The sequence below is a fragment of the Hyperolius riggenbachi genome, chromosome 6 (assembly GCF_040937935.1).
Source record: "Hyperolius riggenbachi isolate aHypRig1 chromosome 6, aHypRig1.pri, whole genome shotgun sequence".
Classification (NCBI taxonomy): Eukaryota; Metazoa; Chordata; class Amphibia; order Anura; family Hyperoliidae; genus Hyperolius; species Hyperolius riggenbachi.
In genome coordinates this window covers 346618626-346633653 of record NC_090651.1, presented here as the reverse complement: position 1 = coordinate 346633653, position 15028 = coordinate 346618626, and the positions used below count along the sequence as shown (strand labels likewise).

The window sequence follows — 15028 nt, the reverse complement described above, 5'->3', positions numbered from 1 at the left end:
AACAGTGTAAGAATGGCTGCAGTCTATATTTTCCCATGTAAAAGTTTGTTGTTTTTGGCTTCGCCCACTATTTCTAACCTTGGCATACAGTCATTCAGTGACCAAGTTTATGAGCTCTGGGGTCATTGGCATCAATAAGTTGCAATTTCCCACTGAAATTAAACAAATCTGATTGGCTGTTTGTGTCCCGCCCCCTTTTCAGAATTTAAACCCCAGTCTCCCAGTGACTGACTGTACCAGAATTGAGGCCTCTGCCATTAAGAGTGTATGAAGGGCAGCAATGTAAATATTTCCCTTGAAAATCAATCAATCCCAGTCACCCTCACCCAGTGACCAACTGTGCCAAGTTTGGGAACCCTGCCATTAACAGTGCAAGAATGGTTGCAGTTAATAATGTCCCATGTAAAAAATGTAGTTGTTGGCACTGCCCACCTTTTCTAACCTTGACATATAATCAGTCAATTACCAAGTTTATGAGCTTTGGGGTCCTTGGTATCAATTTGTATATTCCCACTGAAATTAAACAAATCTGATTGGCTGTTTGTGGTTCCGCCCCCTTTCTGTATTTGAACCCCCAGTTACCCAGTGACCAACTGTACCAGGTATGAGCCATCTGCTATTAACAGTGTAAGAATGGCAGCAATTTAAATATTCCCCTTAAAAATCAACAGGTGAATTTTGATTGGCTGTTGTAGGCTCCCCCCATTTTCCTGAATATTAATACCAGTTACCCAGTGACCAACTGTGCAAAGTTTGACGACCCTGCCATTAACAGTGTAAGAATGGCTAGAGTTTATATTTTCCTATTGAAATTTGTTTTTGGCTCCGCCCATTTTTTTAAACCTTGACACACACACAGTCATTCAATGACCAAGTTTGTGAGCTTTCAGGTTCCTGGCGTCACAAATTTGTGAATTAAAGCAGTTTATCCACCAAGAAAATCTGATTGGCTGTTTGTGGCCCCGCCCCTTTAGTGAATTTGGACCCCAGTCACCCAATGACCGACTGTAACAAGTTTGAAGCCTCTGCCATCAACAGTGTAAGAATGGCAGCAGTTTCAATATTCCCCTTAAAAATCAATAGGTGAATTTTAATTGGCTATTGTAGGCTCCACCCACTTTCCTGAATCTTAATCGTATTCACCCAGTGACCAAGTGTGCCAAGTTTGAGAACCCTGCAATTAACAGTCTAAGAATGGCTGCAGTTTACATTTTCCCATTAAAAATAAATGGCTGAAATTTGATTGGCTGTTTTATGCTCCACCCACTTTTCCTGGATTTGTAACTTCAGTCACCAAGTGACCAACTGTGCCAAGTGTGGGGACTCTGACTTGAATACTGCGAGAATGGCAGCCTTTATATTTTTTTCCATTGACATGAATGGGTGATATCTGATTGAGTGTTTGTAGCTCCGCCCAGGTGTGCAGGGGGGACGCGAGACCCCCATAACATATCATCCTAGGTAGTAAGGGATCTGTATACCAAGTTTCATTCAAATCGGTCAAGCTGTTTTCGAGTGATCATCGTGGCACATACACACAAACACACACACATCCGATTTTATATATATAGATTTATATAGTGCCGACATCTTCCACAGTGCTGTACAGAGTATATTGTTTTGTCTCTAACTGTACCTCAGAGGGGCTCACAGTCTAATCCCTACCATAGTCATATGTCTAGTGTAGTGTATGTATCGTGGTCTACGGCCAATTTTTGAGGGGAAGCCAATTAACCTATCTGTATGTTTTTTTGGGGATGTGGGAGGAAACCGGAGTACACAGAGTAAACCCAAGCAGACACAGGGAGATCATACAAACTTCTTGCAGAAGTTGACCTGGCTGGGATTCGAACCGCGGACCCAGTGCTTGCAAGGCAAGAGCACTAACCACTACGCCACCGTGCTGCCCATATATATAGATTTATATGCATACTCAACCAGTGATGATCATAATTTGCTAACTACGATTAGGGTCCTTTTACACTTAATGCATTGGTATACATTAGTACGAGTTTTTTCCTTAGTAGTGCCTTGTGAATAAGCTTTAATTTAAAATGCGTATTGTGGGAACTGAGCCATAGGAAAACATGGACATTACTTTGAAAATTAGTTTTCTTTCAGTTATAACTGAGAGCAACTGAGTAAGTGTAAAAGGGCCCTTATGCAAAGTTTGCAGTAAGATATTGTACCGTGTTAACCATCAGTAAAAGAGGATTGAAGCCTGACGAAGCCTGACTAATTCTTTTAGGTTAGCTAATAAATGGTATCATCCTGATCAAAACTGCTTGCAAAACTTTGCATACATTTTCGCAATTAGGTCCATACGTAATTACAATTTGGACATTCAACTGATTTTATGTATTCCATATGTAATTTTGCATAATTTTGGCATTATATTTGTGTAATTTTTTTGCCGACTTAATAGCAAAGCCCCCAAATAACTGCAAAGGAAAAAATGTTTTTTAAATTCAGAAAAATGTAAATTTAAAAAACATTTTTCTCAAAAACTAGTTGGCATATAGATTGTGCAAAAATATATCTCCGTTATTGGAGATAGCAATGTGTCAATGTGTCAAAAAAGCTAGATATGTTATAACAATGAAATAGTGCACAAGGATTGTCTGTGTCAAAAAATCATCCAAGCAAAAAAGCTGTGAAAACCTCATAAAAAGTAATACACATGAACCATGTATGTAATAGTGCTAAAGTGCAACCTAGTGAAAACAATATAAGTGAAACAAGGGCTTACCAGAGTGAGGGGGGGGGGGGGGGGACCAGGACCAGGGAGCTCTGCCTTTTAACCACTTGACCACAAAATGCTGTTTTCCTCTTATGAAACAGAACAATTTTGACCTTTCAGCACTCCTCCCATTCATTTGCCAATAATGTATTACTACTTACTCGACCTTATTAATCTCTCTATATATTTATTTACTTAATTTTCCATGCATTTTTAAAGGGAAAAAAACATAGGGGGAAATATTAAAAAATACTATTTTTCTCCATTTCCATCCAATATAGTTTTAAAATAAACATGCTACCCACACATTTTATTTTCCCATTTAACCTGGTTATCATAACATTTGAATTATGTTACGTGTCATATTATGTTCCTTGCACAATGTATGAAGACAATATATTATTTGGAAATTAAGGTGCATTTTTTCTGTTTGTTTTCTCATTGTACTCTATCAATAATTACAACCCTTATTTGGAAAAATAACAGTAATAAACCCTCATGTATGATATACATATTTAAAAAGCAGATTTCCTAATGTAACAAATTATGTAATCTCTTTTAAATTCTCTCACTTATTTATTTATTTTATAAGAGTTTTATTTTGGTATGGAGTATATAAAAAATGAGCTTGAAAGAAAGGGGGAGAACCGAGAGCCCAATATGGTGTAGTACGTTAATGAGGTGATGTCTGATGCAAACACACACAATGGTTATACTCACAAGGACGGGTCGCCTCCAAGGCAACCACTGGATAAGCAGGCGGGGAGAATTGTAACCTGACCCCGCTCAGGGTTAAGAAGTCGCTCTCTGTAGATAGAAGGAAATGGGGATATACCCCTCCACCAAGGGTGGACTAAACAGTTATGTGGTATAACAACAGAGGCGCCAAGTAGAGTAAAATTAGTTAAAATTGTTAAAAAGGGGGAAGTGGGTGGACTCACCTCCCTTCTGAAAAAATGGCCAGACAACGGGCAGGTTACTTCAAGTTTAATGTAACATTTATCATGAGCTCCAAAAGCACGAATAGGCGAATTTTAAAACCTACAAAGACTTTTTCTGTCCACAAAAGAGATGAAAAAGTTATTTCAAGGGGTCTAACACCTGGAGGGGGGCATGCCGGAGGGGGATCCATGCCAAAAGTCTCACCGAAAATTACAGAGTCGGCGCAAAGTCATGTTTTAAAGAGAAACTCCAACCTAGACTTGAACTTTATCCCAATCAGTAGCTGATACCCCCTTTTACATGAGAAATATAATGATTTTCACAAACAGACCATCAGGAGGTGCTGTATGACTGATTTTGTGCTGAAACCCCTCCTACAAGAAGCTCTGAGTACCGCGGTACTCTGGGCAAACTGCCACAATGTAACAATGTTCACAGACAGGAATTAGCTGTTTACAGCTGTCTGTAACAGCCAAAACAGCTAGGAGCAGCTACATAACCTGCCCACAGTAACAATGTCACCATGTGATACATGTCAGAATGTGAATCTGGGAGAGGAAAGATTTTACAATGAGCAAACACTGACTAAATCATTTATACATAATTATGGTAAAAAATCAAGCACTTTTTTTACTACATTATTTTCACTGGAGTTCCTCTTTAAACCTTAAAGTGCAGGAATCACATTATGCACAGCTCTGGGTGTCAGTGGGTTGTGGGTCCAGGAAGCGGTGCTAGCTAATTGGCTGCCATGACTGTGAGGTAAGGGGTCAAAGTTTAGCTCAATGATGATGTATAGGGGGCGAATCGAACATGCAAAATGTTCGCCGTTCACCGTGAATGCGAACAGTCGGTTGTTCACAGAATAATGGGGCAGCACGGTGGCGTAGTGGTTAGCTCTCTCGCCTTGCAGCGCTGAGTCCCTGGTTCGAATCCCAGCCAGGGCACTATCTGCAAAGAGTTTGTATGTTCTCTCCGTGTCTGCGTGGGTTTCCTCCGGGCACTCCGGTTTCCTCCCACATTCCAAAAACATACAGATAAGTTAATTGGCTCCCTCTAAAAATTGGCCCTACACTACAGTACTTACACTACATAATATAGACATATGGCAATGGTAGGGATTAGATTGTGAGCTCCTTTGAGGGACAGTTAGTGACCATATATATATATATACACTGTACAGCGCTGCGTAATATGTCGGCGCTATATAAATACTAAATAATAATAATAATAATACTGCTCACCAGTGAACTGTTCAGGCCATCTCTATTAGTAAATTGTGACCATAGAGAGTACAAGACACCAGGGAGGAAGAGAGAGAGAGAGGCAGAGTACTGTCACCAACATTAGCAAGAAGAGCAAGCTGAACTTACTGGGATTAGCTGGGTGCAGCTATTAATATTAAACTGAAAAAAAAGCTTTGCGCAGCAGCATTTTATAGTTATAACATTTAATGTTTTTGTGTATCTTTTTAGTAAGATGTTTTGTCATATTTTTTTTCACAGGCATATCTATTCATACAAACGGAATTGTGTTTATCAAAGAAAAAGAATCTGTTACTCTAAATTGTTCAGCAGATGGTAACCCACCAGCTAGCGTAACATGGACTAAGGGAAATGGTCAGTGGTCAGCGTGGGCGGTTTATACCGTGACGCCATCTACTGTAGATAACTACAAATGTTTGGCACGAAACAAATATGGGTTCATAGAAAAACATATACAAGTTCATTTACAAGGTAACAGCTACATTTTTTTCAAATTTAACATTACAATTTTTGTTTTAACATACTCAATAAGAAAACACATTTTCTGTTATTAGAAGTGCTATGATGTAATCAAACTTTTCGAAAAGATGTTCTGCTCTCTTATTGATAACTAAAGATTTCTGAAAAGAAAAATATTTTCTTTTGCACATTAAAGTTCATAAAATGTGGGTAAAAATCCTTGTGAAAATGGTACCTGTAAGTTTATTGTAGAAACCCATACTGATCCAGTTGTCAGAATTGACAGCTCAAATTCTCTGTCATTTTTCAGGTCCCATAAATTGTAAATGTCTTGCAGTAATATCCAGTATAAAAGATTAAAAAAATCTAAATGTAAAATGTTGCTCATTATTATTATTATTATACGACAATACTACTTTTTGAATGTGCTGTGTAACAGGAAGTAGTGTGTCCCTTCCTCCAGTGGCAGATATATTTTCACACTTAAAAGGAACCTGAAGTGAGGAGTATATAGAGGCTGCCATACATTTTTCCTTTTAAACAATACCAGTTGCCTGGCAGTCCTGCTGATCTATTTGGCTGCAGTAATATCTGAATCACACCAGAAACAAGCATGCAGATAATCTTGTCAGATCTGACAATATTGTCAGAAAGACCTGATCTGCTGCATGCTTGCTCAGGGTCTATGGCTAAACGTAGTAGAGGCAGATGACTAACAGGGCAGCCGGGCAACTGGTATTGCATAAAGGGAAATCAATATGGCAGCCTCCACATCCCTCTCACTTCAGGTTCCCTTTAAATCCCGATACAATTGCCTTAACTCCAGACGGACTAATTATTTTTCAGTTTGTCTTCTGTTTCACTTGAAAATAGACAGGTTGACAGGTTTTTTGTAACAACTGTTCTACAGAGTTACTGGCTGAAGACTCTGTGACCAATGCTGATCTCTGAGGCCCCCTGCAGTGATGCAGGCACAGCTGTGGACACCTAACCTTGCTCTGGCTACAAGCCAGATCTGCTCCAACAGACCGACACAGGCTGTCTGCATGTTGGGATGATGTGGCTCTGTACATTTTATAAGCTATAGGATTGCTATACATCAGCAGTTCTGGATGTAAGCCTGGCTTCAGGGGCATACAGAGATCATTTGCATATTCAGTAGTGATGCATTGTGGGAGACCACAGTCGCTCACTTAAAGCTGAATTATTGCAAATACCTTCTGAAGCCAAACTACACTTACTCTTGCTGTAAGTCATGTCAGTGTACAGATTAGCTTTGACCAGCCAATTAAACTATGTTATAACTTTTTCATCTTGCACAAATCATTTATTACATTAACTGAAAAACACTGAATTCACAATAGTGCTCTTTTAAAAGGTGCTCTTCTAAGTAAATATGACAGCCTCCATATGTCTATTACTATCGGTTCCCTTTAAGAAGTTGTGGAACATCAAGTTATGCAGGAAGCCTAGAGGCCATTTCCTCCTTGAGGATAGGTGGACCTGGCAGGCTAAGATCATTATAGTTAAATGCATTTCTATAAAAAAAAAAAAAAAAACTTTCACATCCTGTTTTGGACAAATAATCCTGTTTCGGTGTTTCCCCCTTTCTCACAGTCAACATTTTGCACTTGTTTTTATACTTAGTAATGTAAGGTGCATGCTTATACAAAGTTATTTTCTTATTAATATTGTTCTTTCTTGTATGTAAGGTATTCCCCGGAAGCCTGAGGCTAGCATTGTTACACCGCATGGTAAGATTCTGTTAGTTTTATTTTACACTGCAATCCTCTCCACTCATTTGTAATGAGTGTGAGTGATGGTCTGAAAGTCAGTTAGTTACTTCAGTATTCTCCCATTTTAAAAATCAGATTGCTCCTTTAGGATTAAAATTTTTATAAAGGGTTGATCTGATTTTTTATGGTGATAATCGTGTACCATATTTACCTTAACTGGTGATCAGCAGCTCCATAAAGTGGAGTGGAGGATCAGACTGTGTTCTGTGAGCTGACAAAAGTTCTGGTCTGCTGCTGATTGGTGCTCTTCTCTGTAACGTTCATCGATTTGAAACTAGGACTTCCCATGGTCTTGAGGTCTTAGAGCAATGCACAACCACCAAGAAAAACCATAGATGGAGGTGCATTGCTCATGGGCTTCAAACTTGTACCCTGACTAGGCCACAACTCATTGCAGAGATTAAGGAATACTTAAAGGCAATGAAGGGCACTTTTTAGCCACAGATCACCACAGATACAAGATAATCACCCTTCTCCATTGAAGCCAATGGTGTTCTTCGTTTTCAATCTGCACTTTTTTGACTTAGAAAGTGGGGATCAAGTCATTACCTTTTTTATACAAATGCAGTAGTAGGTTTGGGAGAGGCACACCTTGCCGTCTAAGATTGGGTGCATAGCCTGGATGCAAAGCCACATCGGTATAGTACAACAAAAGTCTAAAGTGGCTAGCACACCAAATGCAATTTCAAGGATGTTTATTCCTTCTTACATGTGTCAATATGATATAACAATTGTTTTGGGGCCACAGAGGGTCCCCTTCATCAGAATAGTGCAGCCATACAAAAGTTTTGTATGTCTGCACTATTCTGATGAAGGGGACCCTCTGTGATCCCAAAACAATTGTTATATCATGTTGACACATGTAAGAAGGAATAAACATCCTTGAAATTGCATTTTGCATAATTGATATCCAGCGCTCACTTTAAATCCATATATTGTGTAATACCCTAAATATAGGGGAGCCTGAGAGTGATAAGGGTTAATCTAGACAATACACAGTGTCACTCAGTCTGCATTAACACACTATAAATTTATTGGTTCTACATACAAAATACCCCCTAAATGTGCAGTGTGAGTGACACGGCCGGCTGTGTATGCTAGGTTGGTATACACTCTGAGGCTCGCTTTTTACGGGGTTTAAGGGGTATTTTGTATGCAGAACCAATAAATTTATAGTGTGTTAATGCAGACTGAGTGACACTGTGTATTGTCTAGATTAACCCTTATCACTCTCAGGCTGTATTGTCTTGAAATTGCATTTGGTGTGCTAGCCAACTTTGGACTTTAGTTTTTATACAAATTGGGATCACCGCTATTATCCAACAAATCATACCAATCTCAGATAAATGGCGATCCTGCAGCAAAGTGGTGCTCATTAAAGATAGCAGTATTATAAATATAGGAAAAATTTAATAGAGCACTGAACATTTCTGCAAAATAAAAAAAAAATGTTATTTTTCTGGTGAGCAGCTCATCACTAGAGATGAGCGTAATGACTTAATTACGATTTCGTGAAATTTCGCGTAATTAGTGTAATTACGATTATGGCCGTAAGTACATAATCGTAATGAAGAAGGATTTCGCGAAATTCCGCGTAAGCGTAATTTTCACATTACAGTGGGTATCGCGAAATTATGTTTGCCTTGCATGCAACCGTTTGTAAGCATAGTTACATAACGTAATTTCGCGATACTTCATATTACTGTAAGCGTTAATTTTCGCGTCGTTTTTGCGTTACGGTGGGTATTGCGAAATTACGTTTGCCTTGCATGCAAAAGTTTGTAAGCGTAGTTTACACCCTTGAACTGCGCATGCTTAGTTTTTACATTATTTAACGTGAAAAAGCGTTTATATGCGAAAATTTGTTAGCGTTCGTCTGACTACCGCTGATTCGCTTCTGATTGGCTAATGCGAACAAGTAATTTTTTATAGCTAACAATTAATTACGAAATTCGTGAAATTACGAAGAAATGCGAAATTACGGAATGGTTTAACGCGAAATTACGTTATGGTTTAACGCAAAATTACGTTATGAACGAAATGCGAAATTACGCGTTGAAAATTACGCTTATGGTATTTTCAATTACGATTTTAATGGCAATTACGCTACCATAATTTCGCATCGTAATAGAAAATTTCGCATGCGTAATTATAGTTACGCGAAATTTCGAAAATTTCGGCTCAAACCTACTCATCACCATCTTTCAAAATAGACCCTCTAATATTGTAAAAAAAAAACAACAAAAAAAAAACCAAGTGCATCAATGTTCCCTCTCCTGGTGGTTGATTAGACTAAGATCTACATAACCTGCTTAATAAACTTGTGAAAAGCAAATATGATTATTTTATTTTTGCCATAACTTTGGTGATAATGTCAAATTTTCGTACAGTCGAGAATATTTTCGAAATGTATAAGCATGAGAAAACACATTTTTTGCACAGATGAAAATATGTGCAAAAATATAAGGGCATGAGAAAACACATTTCCAAGAAAGCTTTTATTTTTAACAAAAATGTTTGTCTTCTCAAAAAAATCTATTATATTTTCAAAAAAACATTTAGTAAGACAAGAATTTAAATTTCAATGCAGAATTGACTTTAGTAAAAATGTTGAGATCATCCCTTTTGTGTTGGTGAATAGGATGTATTAATTGAATCAAGTAGGCAAATAGGGCAAATAACTTTTGTTGGAATTTTTATTTTTTTCCAATGCATTTTTTATTGATAATTTTTACATACAAACATTTGCTCTGTTACGCTCGGTGGTATATTCTCCACAGTCAGCACGAAATGCATAACCTGACGTGAAGGAGACACACACGCAAGCACAAGGAACCAGGATATCCCCGGTGATAGTGCGAACGCATTAGTGGAGGAGAGGACTGACTTGAGTAGGAGATGTAGCGCACAGAGCAGGCGTAAATCCGAGCAACCACAAACAATACTAAACAATATTGGCTCAGCGCAAGGTAGCGCTGAGCGCATAAACCCGAACTCAGAAGATCAGGACAGGTAGGCAGAATGAACGCTTGTTAAACTAGTCACTGACTCAGTAACAGCAAGCGCCCATAAACAGGACAGACTGAAATGAGGTAGCCAATCGTGAACGCAGCGATGGTGTACCTCACAAGGACAGGACAGAATAGTCAGGAAACAGCAAAATCAAAGGCAGGCAAACGTAATACATACAAATATACAATAGATATGATATTCCTAGCATATTACAATTACAGCTATCAATGAAACTACAAACGACTGACTAACATATGTATATATCGGCGATGAACCGATATATAACATAAGCAAGGAACACTTGCTAGGAACTGGAGCAATACAGGGAACAGGACTAGGAAGGATTCGCTACTTCTACGCAGAAGTGAGTGCAATCCACGCAAGGTAACAGGAACAGGACTGAACTAGCTAAGCACGGGTGATCACGATAAGCGCAACCTACCGAAACGTGCTGGAAACTGATTGACTGAACACAGGATATAAACAGTTCAAGTACGTATATATCAGCAACACTGATGTATTAACGTAACACGAGTAAAAGGAAAATAACACACGCGCTAGTATGCGTATATATCGCCGATGAACCAATATATGATGCAAGACTAGCAAAGTAACAAATACTGAAAAACAGGAACAGGACTAGAAGGACTCACTGACTCCTTCGCAGGAGATCAGTGCCGTCCACATGAATTAACATTAGAACTAGGAACACGATCTGGGGCCAGAGTAACAGCAAGACAGGCTGATGCTGAAACTGATAGCCCGAGGAGTACTGCAGGAAGCAGCTCTTTATACTGAGGTCATCCAATGGGAGCAGACATGCAGATTCCCACATAGGTGAATGATAATCAGTCACAAGCTGGCAGCAGGGAAAGGCAGACAAAGCTATGCAACCTGCATGAAAGGGATTGCAGTTCCACTGCAACACACAATGTTTGACTTCACAAGAGCATTCCAAACTGTCATGAACTGCAGAGCGACTGCAGATGAAATCAACACTTAGTGTGAGTGCAAGCAAAATTATGCGAGCAAATGCATGTAAAGAAATCAAAAACTGCTTGTCTACAGAACAACTGCAGCCAGCAGTACATGCTGCAGAAGTGATCATAACATGCTCATTTATTGAACTGTTGGGTCAAACAGTACAAATATGCAATAAACACTGCACATGCAACCACAAAAAAAACTGAAACAATCTGGCCAATCAAGTCCAGTGTGCTATTGTTCGGACCACCTAAACCTCCAAGGCAAACACTAAGGAAAATCAACAGCGCTGCTAGACAAGTCCTCAACTCCAAAAACACTTGTGTGCAAATAATGCTTTCAAAAACTACTGGATATCTTCTTCTTGTCAAACTTCACACAATGGTAGAAAAGGCACACTCACCGAATCCACTGAATCTTATGATAGGAGTCACGCTTTGGAAAGTTTAGCCCCCTCCTTGGCTGTGCAACTCACTGCTTCACTATACACCGGCCAGTTCGGGATTTCCTCCTTCTAATCGTTGTCAGTGGTTTCTGAAAGCATTATTTGCACACAGGTGTTTTTGGAGTTGAGGACTTTTCTAGCAGTGCTTTTGATTTTCTTTAAAGTTGGGTCAAACAATTGAGAATTTACATTATAGATAAGTAATTGTTGGTTTGAAACATATAGTAAAAATAGTGAAAAAACAACAAGTCAGTTATCACAAGGCATGGGCCCATATGCAATTCAATTCTTCTCCTCAGTTTTCTCCTAGGTGATATTGTTACACCTTGTTAATAAAATCCGTTTAACCCACTTACAAAAAAGTAAAAACTCAAAATAATTTATTAGTATTTATTCACCTACTTTTTAGTACTTTTTCCTTTACAAAGTGCTGAAAAGTAAATGGAAGATGAAAAAATATCTTCTAGGAAAATTGAATTGCATATGGCTCATGATGTTTAAATAGAGATGTATAAAGACATTACAATAATATAGTATAATCATTAACAAAGAAGTAAACTTTTACTGGAAATTAAGCAAATTGTGCTATACACACATGGGGCTTGATTCACTAAACCGTGATAACTCAAATATCACACTTTATCAAAGATATCACACCTTACCAAAGTTATCACACGTTATCAAACGTTATCAGAGTTATCACACATTATCAAACGTTATCAGAGTTATCAAACGTTATCAGAAGTTATCATACGTTATCAAATGTTAACACGCCTTATCAGAGTAGCATAGCGAGCGCTACGAACTTATGCCTTCTAATTGGCAATGGCACTCGTCCTGCCCTGAGACCCTGCGGGTTCGCAGCAGTCTGCGGTAGGCCTGGGTTCAATTCCTGGCCAATGTATGTGAGTTGGCTTTTGAAATCTAACAAATCCCTAAGCAAGCTCATTTTTCTCTTGGATATATCATAATGGTACATGCTAGGCTGGCTTCAGCATGTAGCATTGTAGTGTGTTGTGTTGGTGGTATAATGTTTAGGATAGCAGCCTACCATGCGGTAGGCCTGGGTTCAAAACCTGGCCAATGCATGTGAGTTGGCTTTTGAAATCCTACAAATCCCTAAGCAAGCTCATTTTTCTCTTGGATATATCATAATGGTACATGCTAGGCTGGCTTCAGCATGTAGTGTTGGTGGTGGTATAGTGGTGAAGAGAGTTGCCTACCAAGCACTAAGACCTGGGTTCAATTCCCGGCCAAGGTATGTAAGCTGGCTTTTGAAATCCTACAATTCCCTGGAAGACAAGACCCTCCTCTGGAGGAGGAGGAGTGAGGGAGGATTACACTTCCTGTAAAGTAGTGTAGGCCTGCAGTTGAACATCGAATGAGATTTCTGACCTTAAAACACTGCTTTGTGTCAAATCTAGATTTTTTTTTCTGGCACTTTTGATGTCTATTCCACTCAACCATGTCTTCCTCCAGGTATTAGACCCCTTCTAACATCTTTTCCATCATTTTTCTAGCCAGTATAATTTTTTCTAAATATTCAAGTTCGCCTCTCCATTGAAGTCTATTGCAGTTTGCGAAAGTTCGGGCAAACCGAACTTTTGCGGTAGGTTCCGGGTTCGCGAACCTGAAATCGGAGGTTCGGGCCATCTCTACACGGAACGCCCCAATGAGAACTATCTCAATGGAAACCATAGTGTACGTGCTTTCAGGGCGATTTATACAAATCGCCTGTGCTTAAAAAATTCCAAAAAACGCCTCTAATGTGAACAAGCCCTCACTGTGCCCCCCCCCCCCCAAAAAGAGTTTAACTTACCTCGGACTGCTACCTGCCCCCTTCAGACGTCCTGTACTCATGTCGTCCTGGAACAATCATCTGTCTCCCTGCCCCCCCCCCCCCAGCGGCTTAGTTTCATTTTAGCCCAGTGCGCCTGCTTGGCCCTGGCCGTGCACATCCTCATTTACACTCCCGTCACCATCCTGTGCATGTGCAGTACGAGATTTCTCAATCAATTATTTCCGACAGGTCTAAGCTGATTTCTGATAATTTTTTGGATCAATATTCTGACCTCTTCTTCTATACAATGGAAATCAGACTGGATTGAATGGTGAGTGCCAGGCAGAAGGTAAAAAGGTTTAACCCTCCTGGCGGTATAAAAAATTCCGCCAGGAGGAAGCGCGGCAGTTTTTTTTCCTTTGTTAAATCATGTAGCGAGCCCAGGGCTCGCTACATGATAGCCGCTGCTCAGCGGCATCCCCCCGCCCGCTTCGATCAGGAAATCCCGTTCAAAGAATGGGATTTCCTGGAGGGCTTCCCCCGTCGCCATGGCGACAGGGCGTGATGACGTCACCGACGTCAGCGACGTCGTGACGTCATTGGGAGTCCCGATCCACCCCTCGGTGCTGCCTGGCACTGATTGGCCAGGCAGCGCTCGGGGTCTGGGGGGGGGGCGCGCGCCGCAACGGATAGCGGCGATCGGGCGCGGGGCGGTGGCGATCGGTGTGCCGAGCAGGGCCGGAGAAAACCTCCTGCGCGGCTTACCCCGAACGCCAGGAAGGCTAAGCTTTAACTCTTCCAATACATTGAAAAATAATGGTTTCAGCTGTTAATATTATGCTGTGTTTAATGCTTTAGACTATAGATGAGTATAATACCACTTTTGAGATTATATATATATATATATATATATATATATATATATATATATATATTTATTGTTTATAAGCACTAACATTTCAACATTTAACCACTTTAGGATCCTTGGTACCCATATCCACGCCCCTTTAAACTTCACGTGCGGATCAGGGGCGTAGATATGTGTACTGCTGTTTTCCGCCGATCCACCGTCGCAGCCCCCTCCATCTGTGATCAGGATGTGAGAATCTTTTGATTCTCAATCCCGATCACCATTCCGGTGTCTTCGGAGAGCTTGTTAACGTCGCATAAGCTCTCAGACCCGACACTTCCCTGTTCGGCTGTGTTCTATTAATAGAAACACGGTCTCAATAGCACCATCTTGTGGCCAAAAAGTAAAATACACCTATTTATGCCATTATACTGTTTTCCATAGCAAGTTTATTATTATTATTTTTTTATTTCATTACTTTTAACCCCTTCCATCCCTGCCCCACAGGTACAGAAATAAAACACTTGTTAAAAAAAAAAATTACATCATTTTATTTGTTTTACATAAATAGTTACCTTAGGGACTTTTGTAATACGGATGTCATGAGTATATTTTTTCAAAAAAAGTTCTTGTAATAAGTGAAAAAGTATTAAAAATCCCTAAATGGAAAAATGCTCCTTCATTTCCAGTTAAAATATTATCACCATACATTGTACTAGGGACACAATTTAAACGTTGTAATAAACCGGACAAAT

The 15028-nt window shown here is 39.6% G+C and overlaps 1 protein-coding gene across 3 annotated transcripts in view; it reads left to right on the top strand.

Annotated features, from left to right (window-relative positions):
* The window catches only part of LOC137521806 (sialic acid-binding Ig-like lectin 12), a 142936-nt gene that overhangs the window by 108514 nt on the left and 19394 nt on the right, over window positions 1–15028 (top strand). For all 3 annotated transcript variants that reach the window (XM_068241548.1, XM_068241547.1, XM_068241549.1), the window contains 2 exons: window positions 5188–5418; window positions 7119–7160. In XM_068241548.1, coding sequence (XP_068097649.1) covers window positions 5188–5418; window positions 7119–7160 — 273 coding nt within the window. The remainder of the gene's footprint in view (window positions 1–5187; window positions 5419–7118; window positions 7161–15028) is intronic.